Genomic DNA, 27,766 nt, shown 5'->3' on the forward strand with positions numbered 1-27,766 from the left:
ATCCCATTAGAATAATGAGGTGAGGGGTAATGCCATTATCCCTTGTCTGATTATGCTGCATAGCCCAGTGTACTGGGCTCTGACATACTTTTTCAAATGGAATTTTTAAACACTGGGTTTGAAGCGATTTTTAAATACCAGCTCCTGTTTCGCATGGGGCTGGTCCCCCAGCCCCGAGCCTTCGGAGCATTTCGAAAAAGCTGCCATTGGAAATCTGTGTCTGACCTTTTAAGGAAAGGAACAGGAGCCAGAGCTGGGTGTGTGGCTAAGGGCCGGGTTTCTGACCGACAGTGGGGAATAGATCGATTTGGCTTTTATGCGTCAGTCTAGTTTCTAAAGTGTGAACGCAGCAAGGGTTAATGAAGTCCCAGAGCTGGAGTCCCATGGGGGGGGGGAGACACACACTAAAAAGGGTTAATTTCGTCCCAACTCAGCGAAGACTTTTGTAATTGAAAATCAATCAACCTGCTGGACTGTTGAGAACAAGGTCAGAGCTCAATGATCAAAGCGTTAGAAAATAGTGGCGGTAAAAGGGGGGGAGGGCTGCGTACAGGGTGGAAAAGAAATATCTCCCCTGACTGACCATTACATCCAGTCTGTCTACACGGCTAGATCTGGATACACACCGCCTCACACGCGCGCTTCAGGCCAGGAGGAATCCAGAGAATGTGCGTGGCTGATCTGAGTTTTGTACACACCGTGTGACTGGGGGGTGGGGGGTGTCTTTCCTTTGACTCCCACCCTGGCAGCCCTCACCGCCTTATAACACCCTAGCGTAGCCTTGTTACTAAGCAAGTGTTTCCTGGTGACATTTCCCCCTCCAGGAATGGTAGAGAACTTCCCTCCAGAGGGTCAAACGTTGGTGCCCAGCTCCGAAAGCTGCTGGCTCTGCCTCCCTCTCCTCTTCTGCCCTTTTGCAGGCTCTCGCATCTCTCCTGGCAGGATTTCGAGCCCTAACATACGAGTCATTGTTACTTAAAGTCTAAGCTAAGCCAGACGTGATGTAGAAATCGCCCATCGTGGTGCCCGAAATGTGGGCTGACAATGCCAACAGTCCTGCACCGCACATGTGAGGCTGCGAGGCTTTGTTGTCCCGGGGGATAAGCGCCAAAGGAACAGGTTTACATGCAACTTTTCCTGACAAACAGTCTGGACACTGTGTTTATACGTTGCTCCACCCTGGATAAATAAAGTGCAGTAGAGTTTGTGTCTCTGTCTCCCCGCGTGTTGTTATTTTCCAGAAATCTGGATTACTGGAAATATTTTCTTTAAAGGCGGAGAGAAATCTAAACAGTCTGAAAAACGTGGTGGGAAGTGGTCGTGGAAGTCGGCAAAGGGGCTAGAGACGCCGGATTAAAAACGTGGGGCACTTTAAAGGGATTCCTCGCAGTTCTTCCTGAAAAGATGAAACCGGCCGCTAAGAGAAGATGGACGGGTCAATTTTACATGTGGCCCTAAAATAGATCGCGAGGTAGGTCCGTGTGAAATCTCCGGCTGCTAACTGGGCGCGGATACGATTCTAAAAGCAAATGGATTCGCATCTCTTAAGGTGTGTATCAAACAGCGGCGATTCTGGATTTCTCTCAGGGCGTAACTGACATCAAATAGAGAGTTAAACTCTAAAGGGAAAATAAAGCCTGTAGGTTCATGGCTGTAAGCAAAGGGGGGGGGATGCGTACGTGTCAAAAGTACATAGTTCACTATAGTATGTGCATGCTTGAAACCCAGGTTGTTCAGTGCTGGGCTATAGAAAGGACCCTGGAAACTGCTGAGAGCAGGAATCTCTTCCAGTCCACCTGCAAACGCTGGGGCTGGGGGCGGGGGGGCGGTTTCTGGTCAGGAGCAAATAGCCGGTCTGCTGTTTAAATACCCGCCTTTCCAGGATCTTGCCTTGATTGCTGGGGGGTGTCTCTGCCGGTCCAAGGCCCAGAGCCCCAGCCTGAAAGGCGACAGGAGAAGCGGACGGGGCAGGAGACAGGGAGCAGTCCGGAGGCCGGAGTGAAACTGGAATGTGAGGGTGGTAATTGGATTTCCAACTCCGCCGCCTCCGCAGGGGTGGGAGGGCAGGGCGTTTGCCAGGCCAGACGCTGCAGAGAAGGGAGGCGGCCCAGGGGGAAGGGGGCAGTTCTTGGACACGTAAAGAGAGAAGAATAAGGGTGAGGGTGAACCCCTGTGTCTGGGATTTTGCAGACTGGCTTTAAAGCATGTGTGTGTGTAGATAGGGATATATTGCAAGGGAGATACTCATGGATACTTGCCACACTCAGTCTTCCCTGGATCTAAATCTGATCCGAGTTACAAGCACTGTTGTCACCTCTTGAGAGAGAAAAAAAAAACCCAAATCTATAGGCCACTCGGCCCAACTTCTCTGGTCCCCATTCAATTTGCCTTGACAGCATTTTCTGGAGTGGTTTGTCCAACCCTTTTGCCTTCCCTGCTGCGTCTCTGCTCCCCTCCTCCGCCCCGGCTGACTTCCAGAACACTCGGGGCCAATGGGCTATCCCTGGCTGGGTGGGAGGGTAACAACTTGTGCCCGGTAAAATCCTGGCCATGGCCAAGCTAAAAGGCGCGTTGTGTAGAGACAATCAGCTTTACAACCAACCCTGGACATTCAGGGGAGTGATCTTTGAGGAAATAGACTTTTCTCCTGCATGGAGCGGATTGCCTGGCCTCTGTCAAATACTGCGAGTGCTTTCCGCGGCTTGCGCGGGTATAAAATAACATATGTTGCAAAGAAGTGACAAATCAAGTGGCAAGCCCATCTGCTAGGCAGAAACCAGGGAGGCTGCTGCATCTCAGGTTATTAATCCGATTGTTGAAAAGCAACCGTACAGTGTTCAGAGGGAGACAGAGACAAAGGCGATGAATAAAATATTAGACATGTTTCATAATGAATAATAAAAGTTCTCGCCAGCCGGAGTGAGCAAGGGGCTGTGTTAATCTCTGCAGCAGGAGGGCGAGGGAAATGCTGCTCAGACCTGTCCTGTCTCCAAGCAGGGCAAAACACGGCAGCGCTTCCCTGAGCAGGAGGGGTTTGCACCCAGTCAGTGTCCTGCCCCGTGGCGGGGAATGGTGCAACGGGCAGGGGAAGCCGCCGGGACCAGGGTGCTTAATTGCCCGGCCGGAGCTAAACGAGGCGCATGGCAGCTTTGCTAGCGGGATCCCGGGGCGCACACCGCATTAATTCTTGAGACTCTCTAGTCTCAGCGGTTGGGCTCTAGGACAGCATGGAATCAAGTGACCCATTTTGTGTCACGCTCCCCGACCGAGGTTGCAGAGAAATGAGGTTTCTAAGCTGGTCGCTGTCTTGGGGCGCACGTGTCTTCACTGCAGCTCAGGGGGCGGCTCTTTCCTCACCTACCACGGGTTCGCGCCTTTGCTTTTTGCGAAGCGAAGCCACAGGGCTAAACCTCTATTGTTACTTCTATGGAATTATCGCCTCAAAATAACATATACATGGCGGGGGGTTGGGCCCTGGGTACTTACCCGGAGGGCATCTTGGGTAATAGCCCTTGAACTGAGATGTATCATTAATATAGATTAAATTCTAATCTATCTAGAAGTAGATCTCTCTACCTCTGTAGGTATGCGTGTGTATATATATAAATCTCTCTACCTCTGTGTGTGTATATATAAATCTACCTCTGTACATATGTGTGTATGATCATTGAGGAAATAGACTTTTCTCTATACACACACAGACACACAAATTATACTCCTAATATATGCCTAATGTTTATATATTGAGCTATATAAATTGAGCCTGTACTCCTAACATTATATATATATATAATATATATATAGGCTCAATATATATAAATTAGGCATATATTAGGAGTATAATTAGTGTGTGTGTGTGTGTGTGTATAGAGAAAATAAAGAAAAGTCTATTTCTTCAATGATCATACACACACATGTACAGAGGTAGATTGATACACACACACACACACATATATATGTTAGGAGTATAGGCTCAATTTACAGTTCATTCCAAATGTGTTTCCAATGTACCTTTTCACGGACAGTTTGCCAGATGAAATATCTCCTATTATTTTAGGAAGTGGCCCGGTGTCATTAAAATGCCACCGAAAGGAAAGCGCGAGGTGGAGCAGCCGCACAAAGAGACAGACGGCGATTTTTACATTTCTGTTTGACGGACCAATCTAACGTTATCTGCTGGGCGGACAGTGCCCTCCCCACGCTGGCTCCAGGCCGTTTGTTCTCTAGGGAGGGGGGCTATAGCCCCAGCCGGGGGTGGGGGGTGGTAACTCTGCGCACCTGTTGGCCGTTGCCAAATAGTTCCCCTTTTCTTCCCTGGTTCCTTTTGGGGGCCGCCCCTTAGGGTGAATCTCACGTGCTCCTCTTTTCTCACGGTCCCGCCGCAGGCTGCAGAGCAGAAAGCAGGAGTCACTCCGGCAGGACGGAAAGTCGCTCTTGCTTGCTCCTGAGCAGCTGCGATTCCCCAGCCAGCCCCCCGGTCAAACAGCCTGTTGTCACTAACAACACTTCACTGCAGCGTCTCCTGTGCTCCTGGGGTGCTAGTGAGCGGGGTGATGGGGTGGGGAGCAGGCGTGTTTTTCAAGCCCACTCCCACCTGACTCTTTCTCGCCCCCCACCCCAAGCCACGAGAGGAAGAACTCGGGCTGAGTCTGTCCGGCTCTCACTCATCACAGCTGCCTTAAAAATCACCCCACTCCCTGGCTCTGAGTTTCCTTCCTTGTACTTCCCGCCCCCCCCCCCCCCGCTTTTGGAGGATTGACATGGTCCTTCCCTTAGGGCGAAGTGTCAGCAGAAGCTCGATTTTCAGCCCAGGCGCTGATGGCACCCAGATTTATCTTAAAATTAGCCATGGCAATCCCTCAGCTGTCTCCACCTTATCTGTTTTCTTCCTGATCCTGCAATCCCGGCAGAAAGGGCAGATCTCTGTATCCTGAGCCAATACGGGAAGGACACCACCGAGTCTGTTTTTTTGGTAAAGGATAGGAGATCCCCCTCCCAGTGAAAGTTCAGATCGATTATTGCTGACATCTCAGGCTAGGATCCCAGGCGGTCTGAAATATTGGCCCCTTATATCACATGTCTCTAGTTGAGGTCGTTACACGTTGGGTTTCTTTGTCCTGGAGAACAGATACAACTTGGATCATGTTTTCACCCCTCTAGCCATGAGGCTAGATTTCTGATTTCTGTCTCCGTGGGGCTCCTGGGATATTTGGCGAAAGCAAAGCTGCCAATTTTCCTTTAAAAACCCTTTTCCTGAAAACTGATTTTTCTCTCTTTCTCTCAACAATAATTAACTGGCTGCCTGTGCCTCTCTCTCCTTTAGTGAGGCTGGTGAAATGCACCCCACAGGTTGAAACAAACAAACAGCGTAGATGGGGATAGTGATGGGACCTACCTCTCTCTCCCCTCTTAGTTTGTTTCAACCTGCGACGTGCATTTGTGTTCTGCTCCGAGCTCGGTGTGTCTGGTGAGATTCCCGTTCATTTCCTTTCGAGCCCGAGCTGAAGCTGGGAGGAGGGAAGGGGAGAGGGGAATTGCTGCTTGTGAGAATTGTTATTTTTCATCAATCACTCGCAATTTGTCTAAGTGCACAGGACAGGACACCAGCAGCCCTGCTGACTGAGGTCACAGAGACAACACAGCCGTGGAGAAGAGCAAATTGCATTCGCTCACGAACTCCCAGATCCAAATGACTGGCTTTGCATGAAGAGGGAGAGAGCGAAAGGTCCATGTGACATGAGGGAAATATGAAGGACTTTGACAGGTCTTAAACGGCCTGGCGCCAGGGCCTAAGTCTACAAGCTAAAAATAGAAAGGGGGCGAGGAGTGGAGATGGGCAAAGATGAAAGAGGGGCAGAGAGAAAATGGAATGGGAAATTCAGTTGAAAGTTTAGAGGTTTGCTTAAACTTTTTTGGGAGGGGAGCTTTGTCCCGGCTAACTGGGGGCACCAGGGAGGAATCTCCTTAAAAGCCTCTGTTGCAAGGCTTACACCCTGGGATTCAGGCAGCGGGTTTTCAAGCAGACACACTGTATGAAAGCTGAACAGATTGTTTTATATGGATAGCAGTAATCTATCGTAATGATCGAGTCTTTCTCCTCTTTCCCCCTGGCTTCTCCTCTTTGAAACGAACCCACAGCGGCTGGTGATCTAAGCTAAGCCTCCCTTAATGCTGGGAGTCTGTTTCATGTTTCATAAAGTATCGCGTTTTAGCTCCCCGATCTGCAATCCTGATGTAAAGCCCAAGGCTAAGAGGAAGAGGGGGGAACTACGAACAGAAGACGTGCAAAGAAACCCAGGCCTTGTAAACAACTGTAAGTGGCCCTTTTCCCCTCCTGATCCCCCCCCACCACTGTTTCACCTCGAGGATAGGGGTTATTGTTAGGAAATCGTCTCTATTTATATAAGATAAGTCATCATTAAAAAGAGAGCTAGTCCCAGAAGGTTACAGGAGAAGGAAATGGCAGAGAAATGATTAGATCAAAACGCAGAGGACAAAAAGAAGAATGTTCTTGCTTTGTATTTGTGGAGCAGAGAGAATCCAAATCTTTCCCCTGGCTTCCGACTGAACTTCGTGCGGTGTGATCCTAGACATGTAACCCCCATACAGTGCTCCATTAACCCCATCCCACGTGGGGGTGTCCTATGTACGATAAAGGACTCCTGCATATTCACTTTCACAATCTCACCTCTCTACATTTAGTAGAAGGCCGTAATTATTATAAAATCAAGTAGGCCAAAAAATCTCACACAATCACTATGGGGGAGATTTTTTGTAATTTTTGTAAAGGAGATCTCAAGTGCCTTACAACTCCCCCCCCCACACACACACATCTCAGTAGTTCCACTGCCTTTGGGATACGCATTTGCATGGCTTCAGTCTTAGTAGTCACACTGATGTTTTACAAATTATTTTCAGAAGAGTTTTTCTCTCTCCGTTTACATTTAGCAAGGTCTGCAATTCCTACTGCTCTGTCCTATGCTGTGCAGGTAGCCCTGCAGTTTGATCCATCACAGAAGGGTAATACGGAATATAAACCCCCCTTTTGTGTGTGGGATTTTAGCAGCTAACAAAGTCAGTCATGCAATCGAATTTTTATAGGAATAAAAAAGGAATAAGTAACTCTGGCTCTTAAGGAGCCCGGGTGTATTAACAGATTTAATGAATACGGTGATTGTTAATTACGGCTGCCTAGATGAATTAGGAGAAAGGTATTTTTGATCAAACAAGATCTGAATCTCTTTCGGCACCGTGCAGGTATATACATCCACCTCTTTCTTTGCCTTGTTCCTAATCTATAATTATATAACATATATCCAGGCACGGCTTGGATATGGTGGTGGTGTTGGAGTGGGAGCAAGAGGAGAGATTATTATTCATTATTATTATTTTATTATGTATCTTGTTCAAACGAATTAGGAGAGTGTAAAGAATCGGAGCAGCCTGCTTTCTGGAAAACTTAGAAGTGTTGTTGCAAATAGATTTTTCTAACACTTCCCCCCCCCCAGCTAGAGGTAATTAAAAATACGGAGCAAATTGTTCTGGGTGATACCGGGGGGGAGCTGTGATTTTTTTCTCGATCTGAGGCTGCCTTGTTGCAGGTTTGCATGTGCAGCTTTATCAGCCTGGGCTTCACAAGGCCAGGACACTCGGGTTCCCGTGAAAAAGGATCCTGGATTGATTCGAGTTAATGTCCTCAATACACCCAGTGCGAAATATTATTGTCACGCCGAATTTCAGCGAGAGGACTGGCCTTTCGTTTGTGTTTGTAAGCGAAGCAGTTTACAGTCATCACCTCCTCTTAACTGCAGCATGCAACCGCCCCTGAACTCTTTCAGGCAGCAGAGAAGAATATACATTGATGGCTCCCCAAAACAATCCTCTGTAGGATTTTCAGAGACGGAGTAAGGGGATGATTCAGATGATTTATTTATTGCACGGTAGCTGCTTTGTAAAGGGGTCGGTATTAATTCACAACAGCTGCGCTTATTATCAGCCAGATTCGAAGTTTGCGTTTTGCGCCTTCAGACAAGATGTGAAAGTCCGGAGGACGTTCAGCACCAGAGCTGCCCGTCGGGCTGTTTGCAAAGCCCCCCGGACTAAAACGCACCGATTTTGCTTTGCGGCAAAAGCCCCGTTTTGTCTGGACTGGAATGCCGCTGCCGTCAGCACATTTCCGCAGAGGCGAAAATCCAAAGTCCAAATTGTGTCTAAATGTCAACACGTCCTAAACCCCCATCCTAACACCTTCCCCTGGTGCTTTAACAATCACCTGCGCTCTGGTGAGTTCCAGTGATCCCCCGCACCCCTCTGAGCTGCACCCCGCACCATCCCTGCCCCCTACTCCAGCTCCTTCCGGGCCTCAGCAGCAGGTCGCAAGATCCAAGGTGTGGGTTTGGATTTTGTAAGGGGTCAGGCTGGGCCAGGCTGGGTTCTTATCCTCCCCCATCAAGCAGCAAGGAAGGGAGCGATAAAACCACCCTGGACAATGGCAAGAGGCGAACCTGCCGCAGGACAATGGCATGTTGTGAAGTGTCCTGGATAACAAGTGCTGGGCTGTGATTCGGTTTCCCTTGTGGCGCCAGCCAGGGGCGGCCCTCGGCAACCCAGCAACATGTAACAACCACTGGGGGGCAAGGGGGGAGGTGATCCTTGCTTGCCTTTAGGTTCCTGCTGCTCCAGCTCGCCATCAGCCCCACGCCTGTGTCCTCACCTGGCTGGCTAAGCGAGAACAGACCAGGATCAACTCCCCAGCAGGCGCAGCAGTGAATTCGCCCCCAGCCCTGAAGGAAGGAACGGGGGTTGCTTGCACAAGCGTACAGGGAAGTGACAGGGATTACGGGAGGCAGACAGGGTAGAGTAAGGGCCTAGGTTCGCCGCCGGCCAGAGGTTGCAGCCGGCCCGCGGTCTCTGGATGATGCAGAGCCAGGCATGACCGTGTGGACGGGCGGGTGCCCGGTACCCTGCGTGTTCCTCGCACGCTCCGCGCCTTAAGGACAGCAGGGCCAGCCCTTGCTCCGGAGGGCCAGATCTGTTTCCCGGCGCAGCAGGCGAGTGAGACGGACCCAGGCCTCCCCTCCAGTCTGCAGCGATCCCAGATTGCCGCTGCTGGAGGAAGCTCCCTCTAGCCCGCCTGCGCTTTGCTGCGCGCCGCGGAGGAAAGGCGTAGAAAGCTGGAGCTGGGAACAGCCCCGGGCTCGGCGGAATCTCGCTCCCCCTCCGGGCTCTCCCCGCGCAGGGGCACTCACAGGCTGCCTTGGCGGCCATCTAGGGGTCACACGCTTCTATTCACCAGCCTGAGGCGTGCAGGGGAGGGGAAGGGGAGAGGCATTTCTCTGGAGGAGGAGGGAGGGGACCGGCATTTGCACTGCGCCCATCGGGATTATTGGGGGCTTGGGACAGTTCCTTGGGGTGGGAGGGGGGCGATCTCCTGGCGCCCCCCTCCCCAATCTCCCAGGGAAGCGTCTGGGACAACGATTAGGCGGCAGGGACAGGAGCCTTGGGAGGATTGCAGGGCGCTGTTTGAAGATTTTTGGGTAAATATGAAGTGACAAGAGACGGGTCTTTATTGTGGAGTCTCAGCCGCTTGGCGCCAAGCCCCTCTTCAGCAAACGCAGCCCCCGGTTAATCAGAACAGATCTCCAAATGGACCTCTTAAAAGGGACACACACACCCCCTCCCCACCCCCAAACAATGGCTCCTGCGCCTTTAACCCCTCCGGGTGACACCCTCGGCAGACTATCTATCAAGGGGGGGGGGGGTGTGCCCGGCCATAATCCCTTTGCAAACAGACTCAGGATTTTCCTTCAAGATTATCTGCATCTAGGCGCCCAGTAAACAAACTCTCCGGATCAGTCTTCCCGGGGAGGGAAGAGCCAACCTTGAAGCATGCAGACCAGGAGGGGCTTTTTAACGCGCAAAGCTGATGAATAACTTGTCAGGGGATTAGTTAAAATCCTGGGTAAAACTCAGCAGTCAGCAGGCTGCGGAATTTTTTAAAGGGACTATCATTGTCTCCCTGCAGCACCCTAAATTCCCTCGGTTATCAAACCCTCTCCTGCTGGAGGCTTTGCCATCTCCCCCCCACCACATCGCCAGGAGAAGCAGCGGACGGTGCCTTGATATCGCTCCCACTGAGAAAACGAAACCCCCCTTCCCCCCGCCTGGCTGACTCCCCCAGAACAGATGGGTGACTGCCTGGGTCCCCTTCAATGTTTGATCCTCATCAGCCCCATCCCCGGGCACAAAGCAGCGCCCCCCCCCCAGATGTCACTTCCCCAGAAAACTCAGTTAGTTGCAAAACAATCCCCCGGTGCCGCGGTCCAGGCTGGTCATCACTCACCCCGGGGCTTTTGGCGTGTGATTCTGGAGCTCCAGCCCCTGCTGAACGCCGCCTGCCAGCGACCTAGGCGAGGGATTTAAAACGGCGATGCGCCGCGCGGCAGCCCCCAAATAGTTCAAGCCTCCCGGTGCCTCGCAGTTGCCTGCTCTGACGCCCTTCGCGGTCTGCTAAGTTCAGCAGCGTTTCGCAGTTGCATCGATTGGCCTGCACCGCTCGCGGTGGTGGGCCCCACCTAGATTCAGTGTCCAGTATCTGGCGTAGGGCTGAAGTGATAGAGTTTCTCTCTGTCCCCCGCCCGCCCTCTACTTCTTATAAAATTAGGGGGTTGCAAAGAAGAGTCCGGGCGTTGAACTGCTAGTCAAAAGCCACTTTAAAGCACAGAGCCAGCACGCCCTTTGCAAGGCACGTTAAATCAATACAGCTTGATGACTGCATTGCATGTGGGAGGGCAGGGTCGCTTTCAGATTTCTCTATCATTGTACACACATCACGCGCACACACACAACTTGCTAGCACACACAGGCGTATATGCACACGCACTATCTTAGCACAGATGTGTGCGCACACCGCCCTCTCGATGCACACACAAAAAAAACACGGGCACACGCCCGCTTGTAGATGCCTACGGCGCATTTACACGTAATATTCCCCCGCGCCACTTCTATGACTTTTTAATCTGTGCAACTCCTGCCCTGCTCCCGCCCAGGCAAAGCTGTGTGTGTGTGTGTGTATGTGTGTGTGTGTGTGCGCGCGCGCTCTGCTTTGCACTTCTGATGTGGGCTAGCTCCTGTCTCTCCTGAGGTTTCCACACGACTCTCCGGGCTGCCCCGGTGCTTCTGTCAGCATTTCTCCGCCTGCGAAGCGCTCCCCGCCGGCAGCAAATTCAGCGCTGACCCGGTATGCGGAAAGGAGCTGGGGGGGTGGGATTTCGAGCACTTTTCTCTGTCATTGGTTAATATTTTATTCTGTTGACATGTTTTCTTACTGCCGGTGCTTCCGACACCTTCTTTTTTTTCTTCCTTTCCTCCCTCCCTCCCTTCCCTTCCCTCCTCCCCCCCGCTTACCCCAGATCTTGGCCGGAGCTGTCAAAACCACGCCTATGGAGATCCACAATTGGTCTGAAACGCGTAAAATCAGCAATCAAGGGGGCTTGGCTCATTAGCGAGGGGATCAGCGCAGGAAGGACATGTGAGATAGTCACAGTTTTACAGAGATCAGGACAAGATCTAACCATTCCGCTCCGGGTCCTTTCGCCCAGCGCAGCCTGGCCAGCGGTGGATCCGGATCGCGCGCCTTTCTGACTCTCCGGGGGCGCCGTGGTGGCCGTCCCCCCCCCCAGACTCGCTGCGGTGGGGAGCCCTTTGAAAGCCCCGCGTCGTTCCGGGCCACAGCCGCGGTTCGGCTTTGGTTTCTATTTTAGTCCGGCGAAGGACTTTGCTGAGCCCAGCGCCCGCTCGCCTCGCTGCAACGACAACAAAAAAAATATAAGGAGCTACCACTATCTCCAGCTGCAAGCGGGGAGTGTCCGCCGCCGGGAGCTGCTCTGACCCGCCTCTGCCTTTTCCTCCTCGCTGGGCCAACACCAGGGCGAGGGATCCCCTCTTCTCTCCTGGCTTTGTGGATGCACCGATGAGAGATCCAGCCTTCACAGGGACTGCAATGGCTTATCACCCGTTCCACGCTCCCAGACCAGCCGATTTCCCCATGTCAGCTTTCCTAGCGGCAGCCCAGCCGTCCTTTTTCCCGGCTCTGGCTCTGCCTCCGGCGGCGCTGGCGAAACCCATCCCCGACCCTACTTTGGCTGGAGCGGCAGAAGCCGGTCTGCACGTCTCGGCCCTGGGGCACCATCACCAGGCAGCCCATCTGCGGTCTCTCAAGAGCCTGGAGCCGGAGGAGGAGGTCGAGGACGACCCCAAAGTGACTCTGGAAGCCAAAGAGCTTTGGGACCAGTTTCACAAGTTGGGGACAGAGATGGTGATCACCAAGTCAGGAAGGTATGAACACCCTCCCCCAATACACACCCCGCTTGGTAGCTGCACAAGGGCCACTACAAGTGGTACAACCCCCCACTCTTCCACCCCCTCCTTGCACCTGTGACTTAGATGCTTTTTAAAAGAAGCCACATTCAGGATGAGTCGATTTCACTGATTAAGGGGCCCGCAAACCGGATTGAGGATTTTTCTTTCTTCATTTATTTGTATTTATTTACCATTCCCCCCCCCCAGGGTGGGAGGAAGCTGCTGATGGGAAAATCTGATTCAGTGACTGAAGTACATATAAGAAATAGAGGGCTAGGGGGTGGCTTGGACTTCGTGGATTTTCTCCCCCACTTTCATTTTTTAAAAGAAAGAAGCAAGATTCCAAATCCAGTGTGTATGCAGCAATTGAACACCTTGCCCTCAGATTAAATTGATGTAGTTTCTACTTGTTTAATTTCGTAACTTGGAAACGATTTGGTATATGTGGTGCTCCAGCACTTTCTTCACTGCATGACTGACCAATATCGAGAGTTGGCTTTTCCCCTCCATATACCTGTATTTAAATATTAACAGCCCCTTTGAAAAATAAACATTAAAAAAATAGGTTTGCAATAGCCCATCTCCCCACCCACACACTCCAGGTATCTCTGCCTTCAAGCTTTGCATTAGCTCTCTTTTATTTTACAGATAGGGTATTTATAAATTCAGCGTTGGTATTGTTTTCCCAAATTCTTAGAAACTTGCTCTGTGAAAATATTTAGTTTTGGTTTTTTTTAGGGGAAGGAAATTGCTTTAACATGTATCCAGAATGAATTTTGATCTCCAGTCTCAATTTCCTGAGAAATCCAAGTTGAGATTTCGACCTTTTTTGCTCATTTTCTGTCATGCGAATGAAGCGAAACTTTGAATGTAAAGATTTGAATGGTTAAAGGGGGGGAGAGAGACAAACCTGGTGTGTGCACTTTTTAAAAACATGGCAAAACTCGAAAGAGCCCAGGACGTAGATTTCGGACCTGTACCAGGCTCCCTGAACCAGGATTTAATCTCTACAAGAAGGTCTGATTTTCATAGCAGTTGTGAGACCACAGACCTGTTCCAAATTGCTAGTTCGGTGTGAGTTAATTTTTAAAAATTCACTTCTGCCGTTTTGAAAGCGGAGGCCCAGGATCTAGACTTTACAGTGTAACAACATTTCCAGTTTACTTAGCAGTGGGCACACAATGGATGCAAACCCAGAGAGAGACACAGGGCTGGAGGTACGCAGTGCCCGCAGCCTGCGGGTTAATAGGTCTCAGACACTGCTGCTACTTCTCTTCTCGTGTTTTGTAACAAAAGCGAGCAAACTCTGTACTGCTTCGGGTTATTTTTAATACGAATCCATTCTCTTTCTCTTATTGTCTTTTATTCCCTTAGGAGAATGTTCCCCCCGTTTAAAGTGCGTGTGAACGGCCTGGACAAGAAGGCCAAGTACATTTTATTAATGGATATAGTGGCTGCGGATGATTGCCGGTATAAATTCCACAATTCTCGCTGGATGGTAGCCGGGAAAGCGGATCCAGAGATGCCCAAGCGTATGTACATCCACCCGGACAGCCCTGCCACAGGGGAGCAGTGGATGGCGAAACCTGTTGCCTTTCACAAACTCAAGCTCACTAACAATATCTCGGACAAGCACGGATTTGTAAGTATCACCTCGACAGGGGACTGTGGGGGTCATTTTTAGGGCGGGCTGTGATGGTGCAGGGAGCTTTTTGGCATCGCCACCAATGTCTCGCTAGCTGCCCGTTAAGTGTGGCGTGTTTGTGTAGCTGGGAAGCTAGGCATGAGTGAGACAGAAACTGCATCTTAATACATGGGTTGTTTAAAAAAAAACCCCCACAAAAAACAGCTGCTATCTTCACCAAGGAGCAAAGGGAAACAAACATAGTTCTAGTGGGCACATTTCAAAAGACATCTATCGATCACCAGGGTTTGTTTGAAAAAGCCAACCCGCGTCAAAATTCTGGGAACTTACTCATCAGATATTGTCGTTTACGAGGTTCCTATGTACTCGCTAAAAATGGACCCAGAAGAACCCACTTCTTATCAAAACGGACGAAAACAAGGGTGCCTGCGCCATGAATTTAACTGTCCCCGTTAGAAATAGGCAACATATTTTTCCCAGCAGACAGCGCAATTTGAATGTGCGCTTATCATCTGTAAACAGTAAATCACCAGCTCTTATCACGACATTTTAATTCATAACACACATGGCGGGCCTTAAAATGCATGGGATCCATCACTCTTAATTAAGATTAATCGCCGTGTCGATTATGTGTGTATGTGCGTACACACACCCCCTAACATGTTCTCTTGGGCCTCTGAGTCGGTATGAATTGCGAATTTCAGACACATGTTGTAAATGTGAAAGGAGTCTCGTCGTGTTAGGCACATGCTAACTTCACCGCCTCAAATGTCTAAGGTTGGGCGGAGGGTGAATGGAAGTGGTTGAATGTTATAGATGTCATGGGTTTTGTAATTTGGAGAGGACTCTGCCATATCCCCATTTCAGTGCCAGGCTGAGTTATTGAAAACCATGCTGTAAAACCCATTAAACAGTGTGGAGCAGGGGGGATACAGGCTCTGCGCCATAACAACAAATGGACATTTTTTTTGAAAATCAGCTTTGGAAGGAAGAACTCTAAAGAACATGGCCTTGTGGGTTTAAATGCTTACACCGTTTGCTTCATGTCTGACTCACGCAGGTCACTGCCAATGCACTTTTACAACTCATTTTCCTCCTTTAAAATATGCCCGATCAGTTTCCTTCACTGGGCCTGATCCTGCCAGTCCTCACTCACTGTAAACCCTCCTGGATTTAAACGTGAGCTGGAATGGCTAGGAGATTGCCTGCAGTGTCATACAATTACCTGAGTTTATAATGATAATTGCTCTAACACTTGTAACTGCGGGACTAAGGGGAATTTACTTGGCAGACCAGATTGGGACGGTGTGTATGAGAAAGTGTGTGTGTGGGGTGGGAGGGTTTACATCTGTAAAAATGATTTGGGATTAAATACAGTTGCCGAAATGAGGTCGGGGGAGACTGTGATCTCTGAGAGGTTTTCAATGTGAATGACCGTTTTTATCACTTGACTTTTTGGTGGAGCAATAAAGGAAAATAGAGGGTCATTTCATAAACCCCTGTTTGGTTTGGTTTTGGATGCAGAATCGCCCCCCTTTAAATGGAAGGTACGAGGTGTCTGAGGGCAACAGGGTAGCCATCCCCTACAGGTGCAACTGAAGGAGATGCCTGCCCGCATATGGGCAAGGCTGGGTGTCAGCTGCAAAGTTCAGTATCTCGGGGATCTTGGTTAAAACCGGTCTTGGTATGTTTCAGCTGATAAATGGCTGAAGTGACCCACCTGTACTTAGTTTCTCTGGGTGTATGGAAAGCTTATTTTGTTGTTCCAGGAAGCAGAGTCTCCTTGCAGAGAAGCATCTTTTAAAGTCTATCAAATGTTCCTATTTATTTTTTTATTGATCATCTTCCTCGCCTAGTGGATAAAAAAAATCGAAGTGTCTTAGCAATTTGCAAATATCCACAGCATAGAGCGGATCTGAACCAGGGAGAGAGATGTTTATTCTTCCATTAATGCCCGGTGAAGGGGGGCTCGGAGGGAGGGAATCAGAGCTAACAAACAAGCTGTCTTTAGCCTTTGGACAAGCATTTGGGGCGATAAAGAGAAAGTTCATCGTCCTATGGTTTTGATATGGTAATTAACTGGGATTTGGAGATGGTGGTTTGTCAGTCAATCCATGCCACAGGCAGTCAGCGCCCACTCAAGAATGGGTGGGGGCTGCACCCAACAGCAATATGGGCAATAGAAGGCATGAAAAATCTCTTAGGTGAGGAGTGAATAAGGATCCAGATTACTTTTTCTAGCTAGGACAAGAACTGGACCGTTTGACAATACAGGGCGTTCTGTTTGGAGAATGCAAAGTGTAAATCAATAGCGAGAGAGTATCAAAAATAGCTTTTTATTATTTAAGGGAAGCTAGTGTGATCTACCATTTTTAACGGTTCCTCTTCATCAATTAAATGTTTTTGGTGTGTGTTGTTCTCAAAAGGCTGGCGTGTATTAAATCGGAAAGATCAGGGTTTAGTCTGTGCCATCTGGTCACGGAAGGGATGAATTTTTTTTTAAGGAATGCAGATTTACAGCCTGAATGGGAATTTTTGCACCATTTCCTTTATAAATCCTGTCTAGATTACATCAATATAATATTGATCTGACAGGTCACCAACAGGTGACTATTTTGGGGTTAAAATTGTTTTTTTTTATTGCCTTGTACAGCAAAATGAAGTGACAATTATTTAGCCACTTGGACAATAGTATTTTACAATAATTAAGAATTCACCAGCCAGCAACAAATTTGTTTCGGTAATATCGCATTTAATCCTGAACGCATCAGGTTACTGAGTTATTACATCAAGAACAGGCAAGAAATACTTTAGTTGTGTGATTTTAAAGGGAGGGAAAAGAATTTAGAATTCGCAACAATTGTATTCTTTTTCAGAGCAATTTAAGCTAATTAAAATGTGCATTTGACTCTTCTTTCAAATTGTGATTCTGGTTTAGAAATATTTCCAAATACTCTAAAATTAAAAAAAAAAAGAAGGAATACAGAATTGCTTTGACTACTGGCGACAGTTTCAGACACCTGGCTGGGGAGCAAATGCTTGTTCATCTGTAATATCTTCATCTAAAACATAAAATGCACGTGGATCGTGGCGTGAAACAATCCTTTCGCTATTCCAGTAGCTTACTTGGGAACATATTTTTTTCTGTTGCAGTCAACTGAAGTGAACCCACTTCTGCATTGCGTGAGATAGTTTGATATAGATTGCTAGAAAATATGCAATGGAGACTGGGCTCTCCCTTCATTCTCAGGATTGTAATAATCTGGGGAGAGATATTTTGCCTCCTTATCATTGCAGTCATCAGCCTGCATTTTTAAAGAGCATTTACAAAGGAATTGCAACAAGCCTTTTTCTTCCAAGTGACCTGATCAGTAGAGGCCAGATTGTAAAAAAAATGACTCCTTATAACAGGAGGGAAAAACCTCCTTTTGGCATGAGTGGGGGAATCCTGCTTAATATTTGATAGCAGGCTCTGGGTCTAGGAATTCTGCAGGGGAGATTGGTTTGTGTTTGCTGGATTTCAGTCATTCGCTCTTTTCCTACCCCACAGACCATCCTGAACTCCATGCACAAGTACCAGCCCAGGTTTCATATAGTGCGAGCCAATGACATCCTGAAGCTTCCCTACAGCACATTCCGGACCTATGTGTTCCCTGAAACGGACTTCATAGCAGTCACCGCGTATCAGAACGACAAGGTGAGGGGGTTGTTGTGTAAATGAACCTTTTATTCTGGAGCAGATGCAGGGATCCGATCCTGCGGCCACTGAAATCCCTGACTTCAGGATGGGCTCAGGATCGGTCCCCCGAGGAGGAATCCAAGCAATGGGATTTGGACAAGGACTCCAATGCCCTTATAAGTCTCCCGTTCTGCTGCCACCTACTAATATTAGCCTGTTTAGCTCGCGGTTGTTAGTTTTAAAGAGTCCAACTATTTGGAAATCGAGTTTGCGAACTCGGGGGAGATAAAAATCAAAGGCGGGAGTGAATTGTGCGCCAGCCGGATGACACATGCTGCTCGGGCTTCAGACAAATCGGGGGGCTTGGGGCTTGGGGGAGTGCGAGCAGAAGGGAGAGATTTCAGACAGGTGCCCCCACGTGAGGAGGCAGTACCCCCACTTTCCCCCCCTCCCGGGAGCCTGTTTTTTTTTTCTTTTCTTTTTTGGTTCTTTGGCACGGGGACCGAACATTGTTGGTCAGGAGCTTTCAGATACTGAGGAGATGGAAATGATGAAGCATGAAGAGGGTTGGAGGGAGTTACCTCTAAAGGCAGCCTTTGCTGAGGAGCACAGCACAATGACCAAGAAGACGGGCTAATTCAGTATCTTTCCAGATTAAGCAGGGTTAGCCTTTCACGTGAGAACAGCAAGCAAAGCTTTGGAGATGGGCGGGAAACCTTTGATTCTGGTGGTGCTTTAGCTGGGTTTTGTTCTTTAGACTTGACCGGTTTTTAACACCCCCACCAACCCTTTCCCAAGAGGTTCCCCCCCCACCTAAAAGCTGACTGGCACCTCCACTCCTGGCTGCTGATGTTAATTGACAGGCCTGTCTGAGGGTCCTGGTGGGCTTGTTTCCCTCGTAAAGTTTATGGCGAAGAGTCACAATCGATTACAGAACACTTAGGCTGCAGCATCGCCGCAAGCAACACACACACACACACACACACACACACACACACACACACACACACACACACACACACACACACACACACACACAATCTCTGCAGAATAACACCCTGCTCTGGGGCGGTAGTTCTGATCAGTGCAGTTTAAGGGAGATGGATGAGTGGAGTGAGGGGCTCTTTAGGGTTGGAAAGGGACTTGCTAGGTATGCACTGCCTCTTCCCTGCTGTCTATATTGGCACAAAATAAAACCTGCTTGGTGGAAAAGCTGGGAAGTAGAAGGGGGATTAAGCAATTTGTTTTTACAGAAATAATGTGGAGCAGATCAAACATGCATTTTTAAAGCAACCAGCGAGGGGACATATTTCAAAAGCATGAATTATTGAATGCCCTCATGTCGCCAGCACCAGAAGTTAGTCTCTGGGAGAGATAAGAATAGCTTTTAACCAACACAGCAATGTTTAGTGCCATCTTCCCTCCAGGGGGCCGTGAAAAATAACTTCCTATCATTAAAGCTCTATTAATAATTCAGGCCAAACCTCAGCATCATTTTTAATAACGCACGCCGTGTGTTAAACCGGGGATCCTGTGTGTTTCAAACCCTTTGAAACAGAACCTAAATAGGACACTGACATTCTGCACCGTTGAACTTTGGAGGTTAGCCCAGGTCAAGCGACCAAGCTGCAAGGTTGCTCTTTATTTTTATTTCCCATCACTTTTTAATGACTAATATTTGTCTCATCGTTGCTGGTTTAAAGTGCAATTTGACATGTATTTCCACACAGTCCAAAAGAGAGTGTGTGTGTGTGTGTGTGTGTGTGTGTGTGTGTGTGTGTGAGAGAGAGAGAGAGAGAGAGAGAGAGAGAGAGAATATTTTAACCCTTTCTGCATAAAACCTTGTCTCTAGGATAATTTATACAGTTTATTGTTGTTGTTGTTTTCAGATCACCCAACTTAAAATCGATAATAACCCGTTTGCAAAAGGATTCAGAGATACTGGCAATGGAAGGAGAGAAAAGAGGTAAAATTGTTATCGGAGCTAGAATATTTTAGTCTAGTGGGTAACCTGGATATTTATTTCTTCCTTCCCTTTGTTTTTGAAATCCAAAAGTTTCTTGAGAGATTTCAGTGGGGATTTAGTTTAGCCCAAAGTAATATTTACAACGGGTGCCGTGAAGCGATTCCACCTTCCCCTATCCCCGTTAACAAGGTGGAACCATGAGTGCATCTAGTGAGATGCACCACAGAGATAATGTTCAGTAATGACTTTTTCTGTTTGAAGGAAACAGCTTACTCTCCCCTCCCTGCGGATGTATGAGGAGCAGTGCAAACCTGACCGAGATGGGGGCGAATCCGATGCTTCCTCGTGTGATCCTGCCCCAGTGCGCGATACACTTCACTCCCCATTGGGTACAGCCCCTAGTCCCCTGAGACTCAACCGCAGCAGCAGAGGTAAACAGACAGTTCACTCCAGAACTCAGCATGTTAAAAGAGGAAAGCGGTGATTTTTCTCTCTTGCCTTCTCTGAACAAAAATGGCCAGACTCGAATTTGATTTACATCCTAAAGCCTTCCTAGGAAGTTACAGAGGTGTAACTGAGCCCCCAAGGTTGTTAACTGGAAAATTACTTTTTTCCACTCACTAGAACTGAGAGATATTTGTAAGTCAAATCTGGAATGAAAGATGAGGAAGAAAAGAATAGATTCAAAAATTGTAATTTAAGTAACTTTCCTGATGTGTCAGATTTCACGTATGTCTTGGGTCCTCATTCCAATGATATAGGTGCCGCTTTTAAATACAGATTAAAAACAGCTGTGGAGTGAATTCCATCCAACTTTGAACTGATTGCAAATTCGGGGTTCAGACCACTGGGAAGAAATTGCACAACCCAAAAGAGAAGAGGGTAGAGAGGTTGATCAGTACAACACAATCAAACGTTACAACTGAAGAAATGTAGCTAGGGGGCTGGGGGGAATGCAAGCCTTATTTACAGATTCTAACATTTTCCTGTTGTAAATTTTTGTAAACAACAGGCTGCAATAAATGTAATTATGATGTTACATAAGCCTTACTGGCTTCCAAAACTTCTTTCTGGAGGGTTACTCAGGTTGCAAAAGGTAAATTAACGCCCCTCCCCACAACAATCCCTAATTTTTAAGAGGAGAGAACATCGGGATTGAACTTGGAGGCTTACATCTAGTAAATGAAAATAAAACTCAGCAGTTCTCTCATTGTAGTTTTCAGTTACCATGTGTGGCACTGACACTGTCAGTGGATTTGCTGCTTTGTAAAAAAATCCCTTTCCTCTATTTTAGGTCTGCGTCTTTGGCTTGCAAAAATTAATGAAATTGCAAAAATATTATTTACCTAATACCAGGGTTTATGACACACCTGGCCCTCGTAAGAGCTTTTCAGCTAAATCCATTATACCGGCAATGAATATATACCTCAAACCAAGGAATTTAACTTAAGCTGCCTCAAACTTTTTGCTCTCTGAATCACAACTAGTCCGATATTATTTAAATCCGGATGTGTGCAGTTACCTGCCAAAATGGGATCTCTGCTACCTCAGGCTACAGAGATGCTTGTATGCATGATCTATTCTGTAGGGAAATAAGGTTCAATTCACTATTTTTCCTCTACACAGTTAGGTGTATTTCGATCAGTGCTTTTTCAGAACAGATCATGCCATACTTATTTCATGGTGACTGGTGATTTAATCTGAACAACCCGCTCCCGTTCTAATCGGTCCATAAGGTGCATTTACACCCAATCTAGCTCTACCATAAATGAATCCATTCTTTTCTAATACTGCACATACTCCTTCCTTTCTCGAGGGCTTTTGCTTTCTTTTAACCCGCAGAGCACGTCGTGAGCTAGGTAGACCAGTGTGAGGATGAAGCTAATTGATAGGATACTGTCATATATTTTGGTACCCTTAGCAAATAGGTTCTTCCTGTTTGGCAAAGCGGTGCTAATCCCCTGTGCCTCACAATTACCAGTTCATAAAGGTCTGATTCTCGCCTCCCTCTGCCCCGAAAATAGATTGAATTTCTTCAATGAATTACCAGGGTTTTTTCCCCCAAAACGGTGGGGATTTTAGCAGCAACCCCCGCTCCCCCAGTTTAGTGCTGAGTTTAAACAGACCCAGGCAGAACGGGCCGGCTGGGGAAGGCAGGTTGCCACCGGTGTGTGATTAAAGGAGGCAGGAGGGGGTTGAGCAGCAGGGCAGCCTGCACTGGGGTGATTCCTGTGGGCCCCCAGCTGTGCGCGCCCCCCGGGGCACGGGATAGGCCCGCGTTTCACCACCACCCCCTTTCCTTGCAGAGGAGAAATCCTGCCTGGAAAGCGACCCGGAGCTGGAGAAGCTGCCCGAGGAGCGGCCGGCCAGCGGGCCCAGCCCTGGCCCGGAGGAGACCAGCCCGCGCAGCAGCCCGCGGCTGCCGGAGGAGCGCAGCCGGGAGAGACCCAGCCCGGAGAAGCCCAAGGGGCTGGAGAAGGACAAGCCCGAGGGGCGGCGGAAAGAGCTGGACGCCTCCAAGAAGGAGGCGGAGGGCGGCGGGCTGAGCAAGGAGCCCTTCGCCCCTCTGATGGTGCAGACGGACAGTCCCCCGCACCTGAGCGCCGGGCACCTGCAGAGCCTGGCGCTCTCCGGCCTGCACGGGCAGCAGTTCTTCAACCCGCTGGGCGCCGGGCAGCCGCTCTTCCTGCACCCGGGGCAGTTCGCCATGGCTCCCGGGGCCTTCTCCGCCATGGGCATGGGACACTTGCTGGCCTCGGTGGCCGGCGGGGGCCTGGAGAACGGAGCCCTGGCTTCGACTCAAGGGGCAGCCGGGAGCGCCACCCCCTTCCCCTTCCACCTCTCCCAGCACATGCTGGCCTCTCAGGTAAGCGGGGCTCCCGGGAGGGGCTGGGACAAGCCGCGGCCCCCCCCCTCCTCCTTTAACATCCCTCCAAACTCAACCTGGACCCCGATCTACTCCTTCCCCGCGAATGTATCCCCCATTTCACCCCCTTATCCCCATCTGCCTCCGTATTTAACCCCCCTTCATTGCCCCCGTTAACTCCCCCCATCTCCTGCTTAGAAATGGGGGCAGGGTCCGGAACCTGGGGCAGCCCCTTCTCCCCGCACGCCTCGATTCGTACCAGGGCAGAGCCCAGCAGCTCGCCATGGGAAGCAATGGCTGGGCCAGGGCAGCTTTTTCATCATCCCCCCACCCCCGCCCCCTCTCCTGGCTCTCCGGGCAGCGGGAGGCTGGGTTGTTACCGTCACTATCCCCCTCCCCGGTCGCTGATTGAATCCGATACCGCGTTGCTTGCTTCAGATACCGCCCGGCTGTTTCACCGGCCGGAGAAATGCGGCGGGGTGAAGCAGGGTCATGTTTCGGATCGTGCTCTCCGGGGAGCAGTTCTGCGCGGTTCGCTAGCCAGAAGGGGACTTCTGAAAACACAATAAATCAGCCGCTCGGGGAGACTGAGCGCCTGGGAGTGGCGTTATCACCTGCTTTCCTCTGCAGGAGCAACGCTGTTCAGCTGCCCACCCGAGGGTCCCTTGATTTCTATCAGTGACGTTTGTCTCCGGCCAATAATTGCTCGTATCACCCTCCCCTTGGCGCTGTAACACTGTAATTCGTTTGGATGCAGCCAGATCTGAATGGTAACACATCAGCCAGCGGAGATGCTCGGCCCTGACCCCGTTTTAAAACCCCCAGCTACAGTGGCATTGAACTGATACAGAATAAAACGTGTCTAGCTCCAGCCTCTCCTTGGGTGTGTCAGAATCGATAATGTGCAGGGAGCCAGGACTGAGAGGAACCCGGGCTGACCTCGCAGTGTTATTACTTTCCAGCTGCTTGCTTGTTTCTATTGCAAACAGGAGACACATGGGAATTGTGGGTGCGCCTATCCACTTCTGTGCCTTTCCCTAGCTTTGAACAGGGTGCTCCCTGCCAGGGTGAATCCTGAGTCAAACCCAGCAGGCTGGATCACTGCGAAAGGTGGTAGCTGCCTTCAAGGCCCATTATGTCCCCCCAAATCAGGGGGGGGAGCAACTCTAGTAAGTGGAAAGGGCCCGATTCTGCCCACTGACTTCAATGGGAGAAAGATCCAGCCTATTTCCATTGGCCAAAACGAGGGTTGTGCCATCTTCAAAATGGCTTCTTCTGTTGCATCCTGAGTTTTGTGTGTGTTGCCCAACCCAAATACACCAAGAAGTCATTTAAACGGTCTAATTTACCAATCCTACTTAACTACGTGTCTTAATGTGATTAAACTTGTGTGAGGATGCACAGACCTGGGAGATAGGCTACAGCCCAGAGGGAAGATGCTGCTTTTGATGTCCTAGTGGAGACCCGTTCAAGGCAGAGCCTGGTTGTGGGGTACTGCTCTAGCTTTTGAACAGGCTTTTCTCTGGTAGGGGTTCCAGGCTGCCCAGCAGACATGCCAGTTAACTTCATTTCTATTTATCAGGTCTGATCCTCTCCCCATTTATTACAAGGTCCTTTAGGAACTCAACAGGTTACCTTCATCCCTACCTATTGCTTGAGCAGTGCCCCAGCCTAATTAAGAGGCCATTGTTTCTGTGCCCGCGACTGTTTCAGCAGGTTGATTCCTTTCATGGTTCCCTGATATTTAAATCTCTTTTACTGCATTCAGGGTGTATTGTTCCAGTGGGACATTTGGAATAAAAGGGTGCAGGATCTGATATGTGGCAGATGTTTGTCAGCAGAGAGGAGGCACAAATTTGTGGCCTCTCTCCTGGCCCAGAGGGATGGAAAGTGCTGAGCTGGGTGGGCGAGAGTGTTGGAAGAAAATATTCCATTTCCATTAGTTAATGAGTTTGACTTGATTTCGCGCTGCTGGCGGAAGGTCATTTATGCTTCCAGAGGACAGAGAAGCTCACCCAAGGCAGAGACAATTGACAGACAAGCTTCTGTCTCTTGGGCTCCTCGTTTGGAGTGATACACAGGAGCTTGGCTACTTGGACTTCCTCCTGGGTCCTGGGGATGAAATGCCCTGGTCCCAGGCCTGCTGTCCTTTCTCTGGGGCATTGGTTGGTTCCCCATCCCAGCTTCCTTCCAATGAACTGGATGCAAGTGCCAACCCCTCTCACCCGGAGTCTGCTCTCTTGGCCTGTTACCTTGGCAGTAGATTCTCTCCTAATCCCTTGATTTCAAAGGTCTCAGGGGGGCTCACCTGGATTTTCTGGCTGCCTGGGATTCTGCCCCCTGCCCCTCAGCTTGCGATGGTGCCAGTTCCCACCACCAGGCGCTCTTAAAACTCTCCTGCTTTGTCTCTCTCTTGCAGGGAATTCCGATGCCCACCTTTGGCGGACTCTTCCCGTATCCGTACACCTACATGGCAGCTGCAGCCGCTGCTGCCTCAGCACTGCCAGCGACCAGCGCAGCTGCGGCCAGCTCCCTGTCCCGGAATCCCTTCCTGAGCAGCACCCGCCCTCGCCTTCGCTTCAGCCCGTACCAGATCCCCGTCACCATCCCACCCAGCACCAACCTCCTGACCACCGGTCTGCCCGCCAGCCTGAACCCAGGCTCGGAAGGCTCCAAACCCAGCAGCAGCAGGGAATCCAGCCCCCTCCCAGACCTCCCTTTGCACAAATCAAGCAGCCAGAGGGGCTCCCTCTCTCCCAAAAGCTCCCTGAAAGATTCCATCAACGAACTGCAGAATATTCAGAGACTGGTCAGTTGCTTGGAGAGCCAAAGGGAGGTTTCACCCGGCAGGGAGTCCCCCAAGTGACTTTCTGAGCTGCCAACATGCTGGCCTGGAGGGCTGAGAAGCACTGGGATTTTGTACAGCACAGTATAAATATTTATTTAAAAAAAAAACAAGGGAAAAATGGGGAGGGGGCAGGCAGTTAAAGACAGGGATACAAATGTGATCCATCCAGACACCCAGACAAAGCAGAGGCCAAGTGAATGATCCGCAAGCAAAATATCCCATAGCCAGGAGAAATTATGGGAGACTATTCCTTCCCCTCTCCCCACCACTCTCCACCCAGACCCAGGAGAATATAATGGATAGGATCTCCCCTCCCTAAACCCAAATCAGGAGAAAATATGGCGAGTATCCTCTCCCCTCCTCAGTCCCACTGGTTTGGACTCAAAATACATCTGGAAAAGCAAAAGGACTCCAGTCTGCAGTGTAGCTTCCTTGATCAATGGATTACCCAGAACACATGCAATTTCCGGGATGGCAAAAGAATGTATCAGTCATTCCTTTAAAGAGACTGCGGGAAAGGTGACTGATGTTTTCTATAGGGACTGATTTCTGAAGGGAGGAAGATGCTTTCAACCCCCCCTCCTCACCTAAAACAGGCAATTTTAAGAGGAAAATAATAACTCTGAGCGAGGCTAGTGACTATGAACATGTGTGTAACCTGATTTGTCAGGGAAAAAATGGAAATAAACTGTCGTCAGCTCTGTTGCATCCACCACTGATTTCAAAGGCCACCAACACTCAGAACTGGTACAGGCAGTGTGACATGGCGGTTTTGGAATCTACCGGTGTACCAGAAAAAAATATTTATGAAATAAATGAAAATTTGTGTAAATAAGCTATAAGGATCCCAGAATATGCAAATTGGTATTAATTTATTCAGTTGTACATTGGTGTGTACATAATATTTAGAGTTTAACTCATCGCATTTAATTTTTTTTCATTTTACATGAACATATATATTGTAAATGAAAAAAATATTTAGCTCTTTGTGATTGAAGAAGATCTTGGTTTCTTTAACTGTGTTTTAAAATGTTGCTTATCCCGCCTGTTCTTTAGGACAATCATGTGCCATCAGTATACACTTTTCAGTCATTAAAATCAGAGTTTAATTCTTTAATGAACTCTTACAAGGAAAAAAAATCCAATGAAAATATCTTTACAGTGCGGGGTATAGGAAATGCAGGAATAAACCTCAGGTTTTTATTTTTCACTCCAGAACAAAAAAATAAATATAATAAATTTAAATATCACACAGACTGTGCGCTATATTTGTTTTAAAATAAAAATATACAGGATTTGAAATGTGCTGGTTATTCGGGTATCTATCTGTTCATTTTTTGATGAATTCTCTCACACCTTTCAATAAAAAATATTCTAAGAAGCTTTGCAAGTTTGGTGTTTTTCATCTCTCCTAGTATTTCGGAATGATTCTATGTGGGTTATTTACTTTATTCTAACTTTTGGGAGTAGGGAATTCTGAAACCCCCCTCCCCTTTGAAATTTGAATAGCCCAGCATGCACGTGGAGTTCTGAGTGGAGATTTTGATCACCCTAAGAAATTAAAACCACTAACAATTTTTTTCTAACGCCAGGGCTAACTACGACTGGGATGACATCATTCTTACCAAGAGTAAAGCCTTCAGTTAACTCCAGTAATACAGGTTCATGCACTGAGCTTGCAATTAGGCAGGTGCTTAACTTTAGCACGTGAGCAGTGCTGACAAGTCACGTGCTCAACACTTAAGCACCTGCATAACTGGTTGCAGGGCCAGGAGTCTTTATTTTGCTTTAATTAGCACAAAGGATTGCGCGGGGGGGGGGGAGCAGTTTGGTTCTATATTACCTTCATTCCCTGCACCTTTGACTTAAAAAAATATCTAAAGAGTAAATGATTAGCCCAGGGGGAGGAACCGAACTAGTTGGGTCAAAATGTGGATTTTGTATAGCCTTCGATTCTCTGCAGGTCTGTGATGAAGGACCCATTGCATTTAAGTTCTAACATCTGAAAACCCTGGTATGCATATTAACATACTGTACTTGCCCCAGTTTCATGGATCCAACAGCTCCCGGAGAAGACTTGAGTGAGTTCAATTACCATCAGAAGACTTTGAATCTGAAACGTGGAGACTTTATTAGGTTAGGCCTATTTTTTATATATATGTTCGTTATTATTTTCAATTAGAGGATGTGTAGAAAGTCTGTTCTAAATCCTGCGAGCCTGCATTTAATTTTGATCAGGAAAGATTAAAATGCTTCAATGCATATAAACATCCGTTTTGTATTATTGAGATATAAACGAAAAGAAACAGTTTGATTTAAAGCGACAGCAGCAGATACCGTTTCCAGCGACAGTGTTGCAACATTTTGCTGCCCTTTTTTTTAAGCTTAAAGCACACACATAA

At 48.6% G+C, this 27,766-nt stretch overlaps 1 protein-coding gene across 2 annotated transcripts; it reads left to right on the forward strand.

Moving 5' to 3' along the window:
• Window positions 1-1,447: 1,447 nt before the first annotated feature.
• On the forward strand, window positions 1,448-26,745 carry TBX2 (T-box transcription factor 2). 2 transcript variants are annotated; one of them, XM_050929321.1, is made up of 8 exons: window positions 1,448-1,471; window positions 11,412-12,336; window positions 13,735-14,002; window positions 17,556-17,702; window positions 19,574-19,650; window positions 19,912-20,081; window positions 21,957-22,516; window positions 24,936-26,745. In XM_050929321.1, the coding sequence occupies exons 2-8, from the start codon at window positions 11,972-11,974 to the stop codon at window positions 25,380-25,382; spliced, it is 2,034 nt and encodes a 677-aa protein (XP_050785278.1). In that variant the 5' UTR covers window positions 1,448-1,471; window positions 11,412-11,971; the 3' UTR covers window positions 25,383-26,745. The 2 variants fall into 2 exon arrangements, with proteins under 2 accessions (XP_050785278.1, XP_050785277.1); XM_050929320.1 differs by lacking the exon at window positions 1,448-1,471 and adding an exon at window positions 11,183-11,239.
• The last annotated feature ends 1,021 nt before the right edge of the window (window positions 26,746-27,766 follow it).

This window comes from Gopherus flavomarginatus, chromosome 19 (genome assembly GCF_025201925.1).
Source record: "Gopherus flavomarginatus isolate rGopFla2 chromosome 19, rGopFla2.mat.asm, whole genome shotgun sequence".
Taxonomy (NCBI): Eukaryota; Metazoa; Chordata; order Testudines; family Testudinidae; genus Gopherus; species Gopherus flavomarginatus.

Coding starts and splice junctions, on each gene's coding strand:
- TBX2 (XM_050929321.1), top strand. CDS start 11,972: ATGAGAGATCCAGCCTTCACAGGGACTGCAATGGCTTATCACCCGTTC. Junction 17,703..19,573: donor CCGCGTATCAGAACGACAAG/GTGAGGGGGTTG, acceptor TGTTGTTTTCAG/ATCACCCAACTTAAAATCGA. Junction 20,082..21,956: donor ACTCAACCGCAGCAGCAGAG/GTAAACAGACAG, acceptor CTTTCCTTGCAG/AGGAGAAATCCTGCCTGGAA.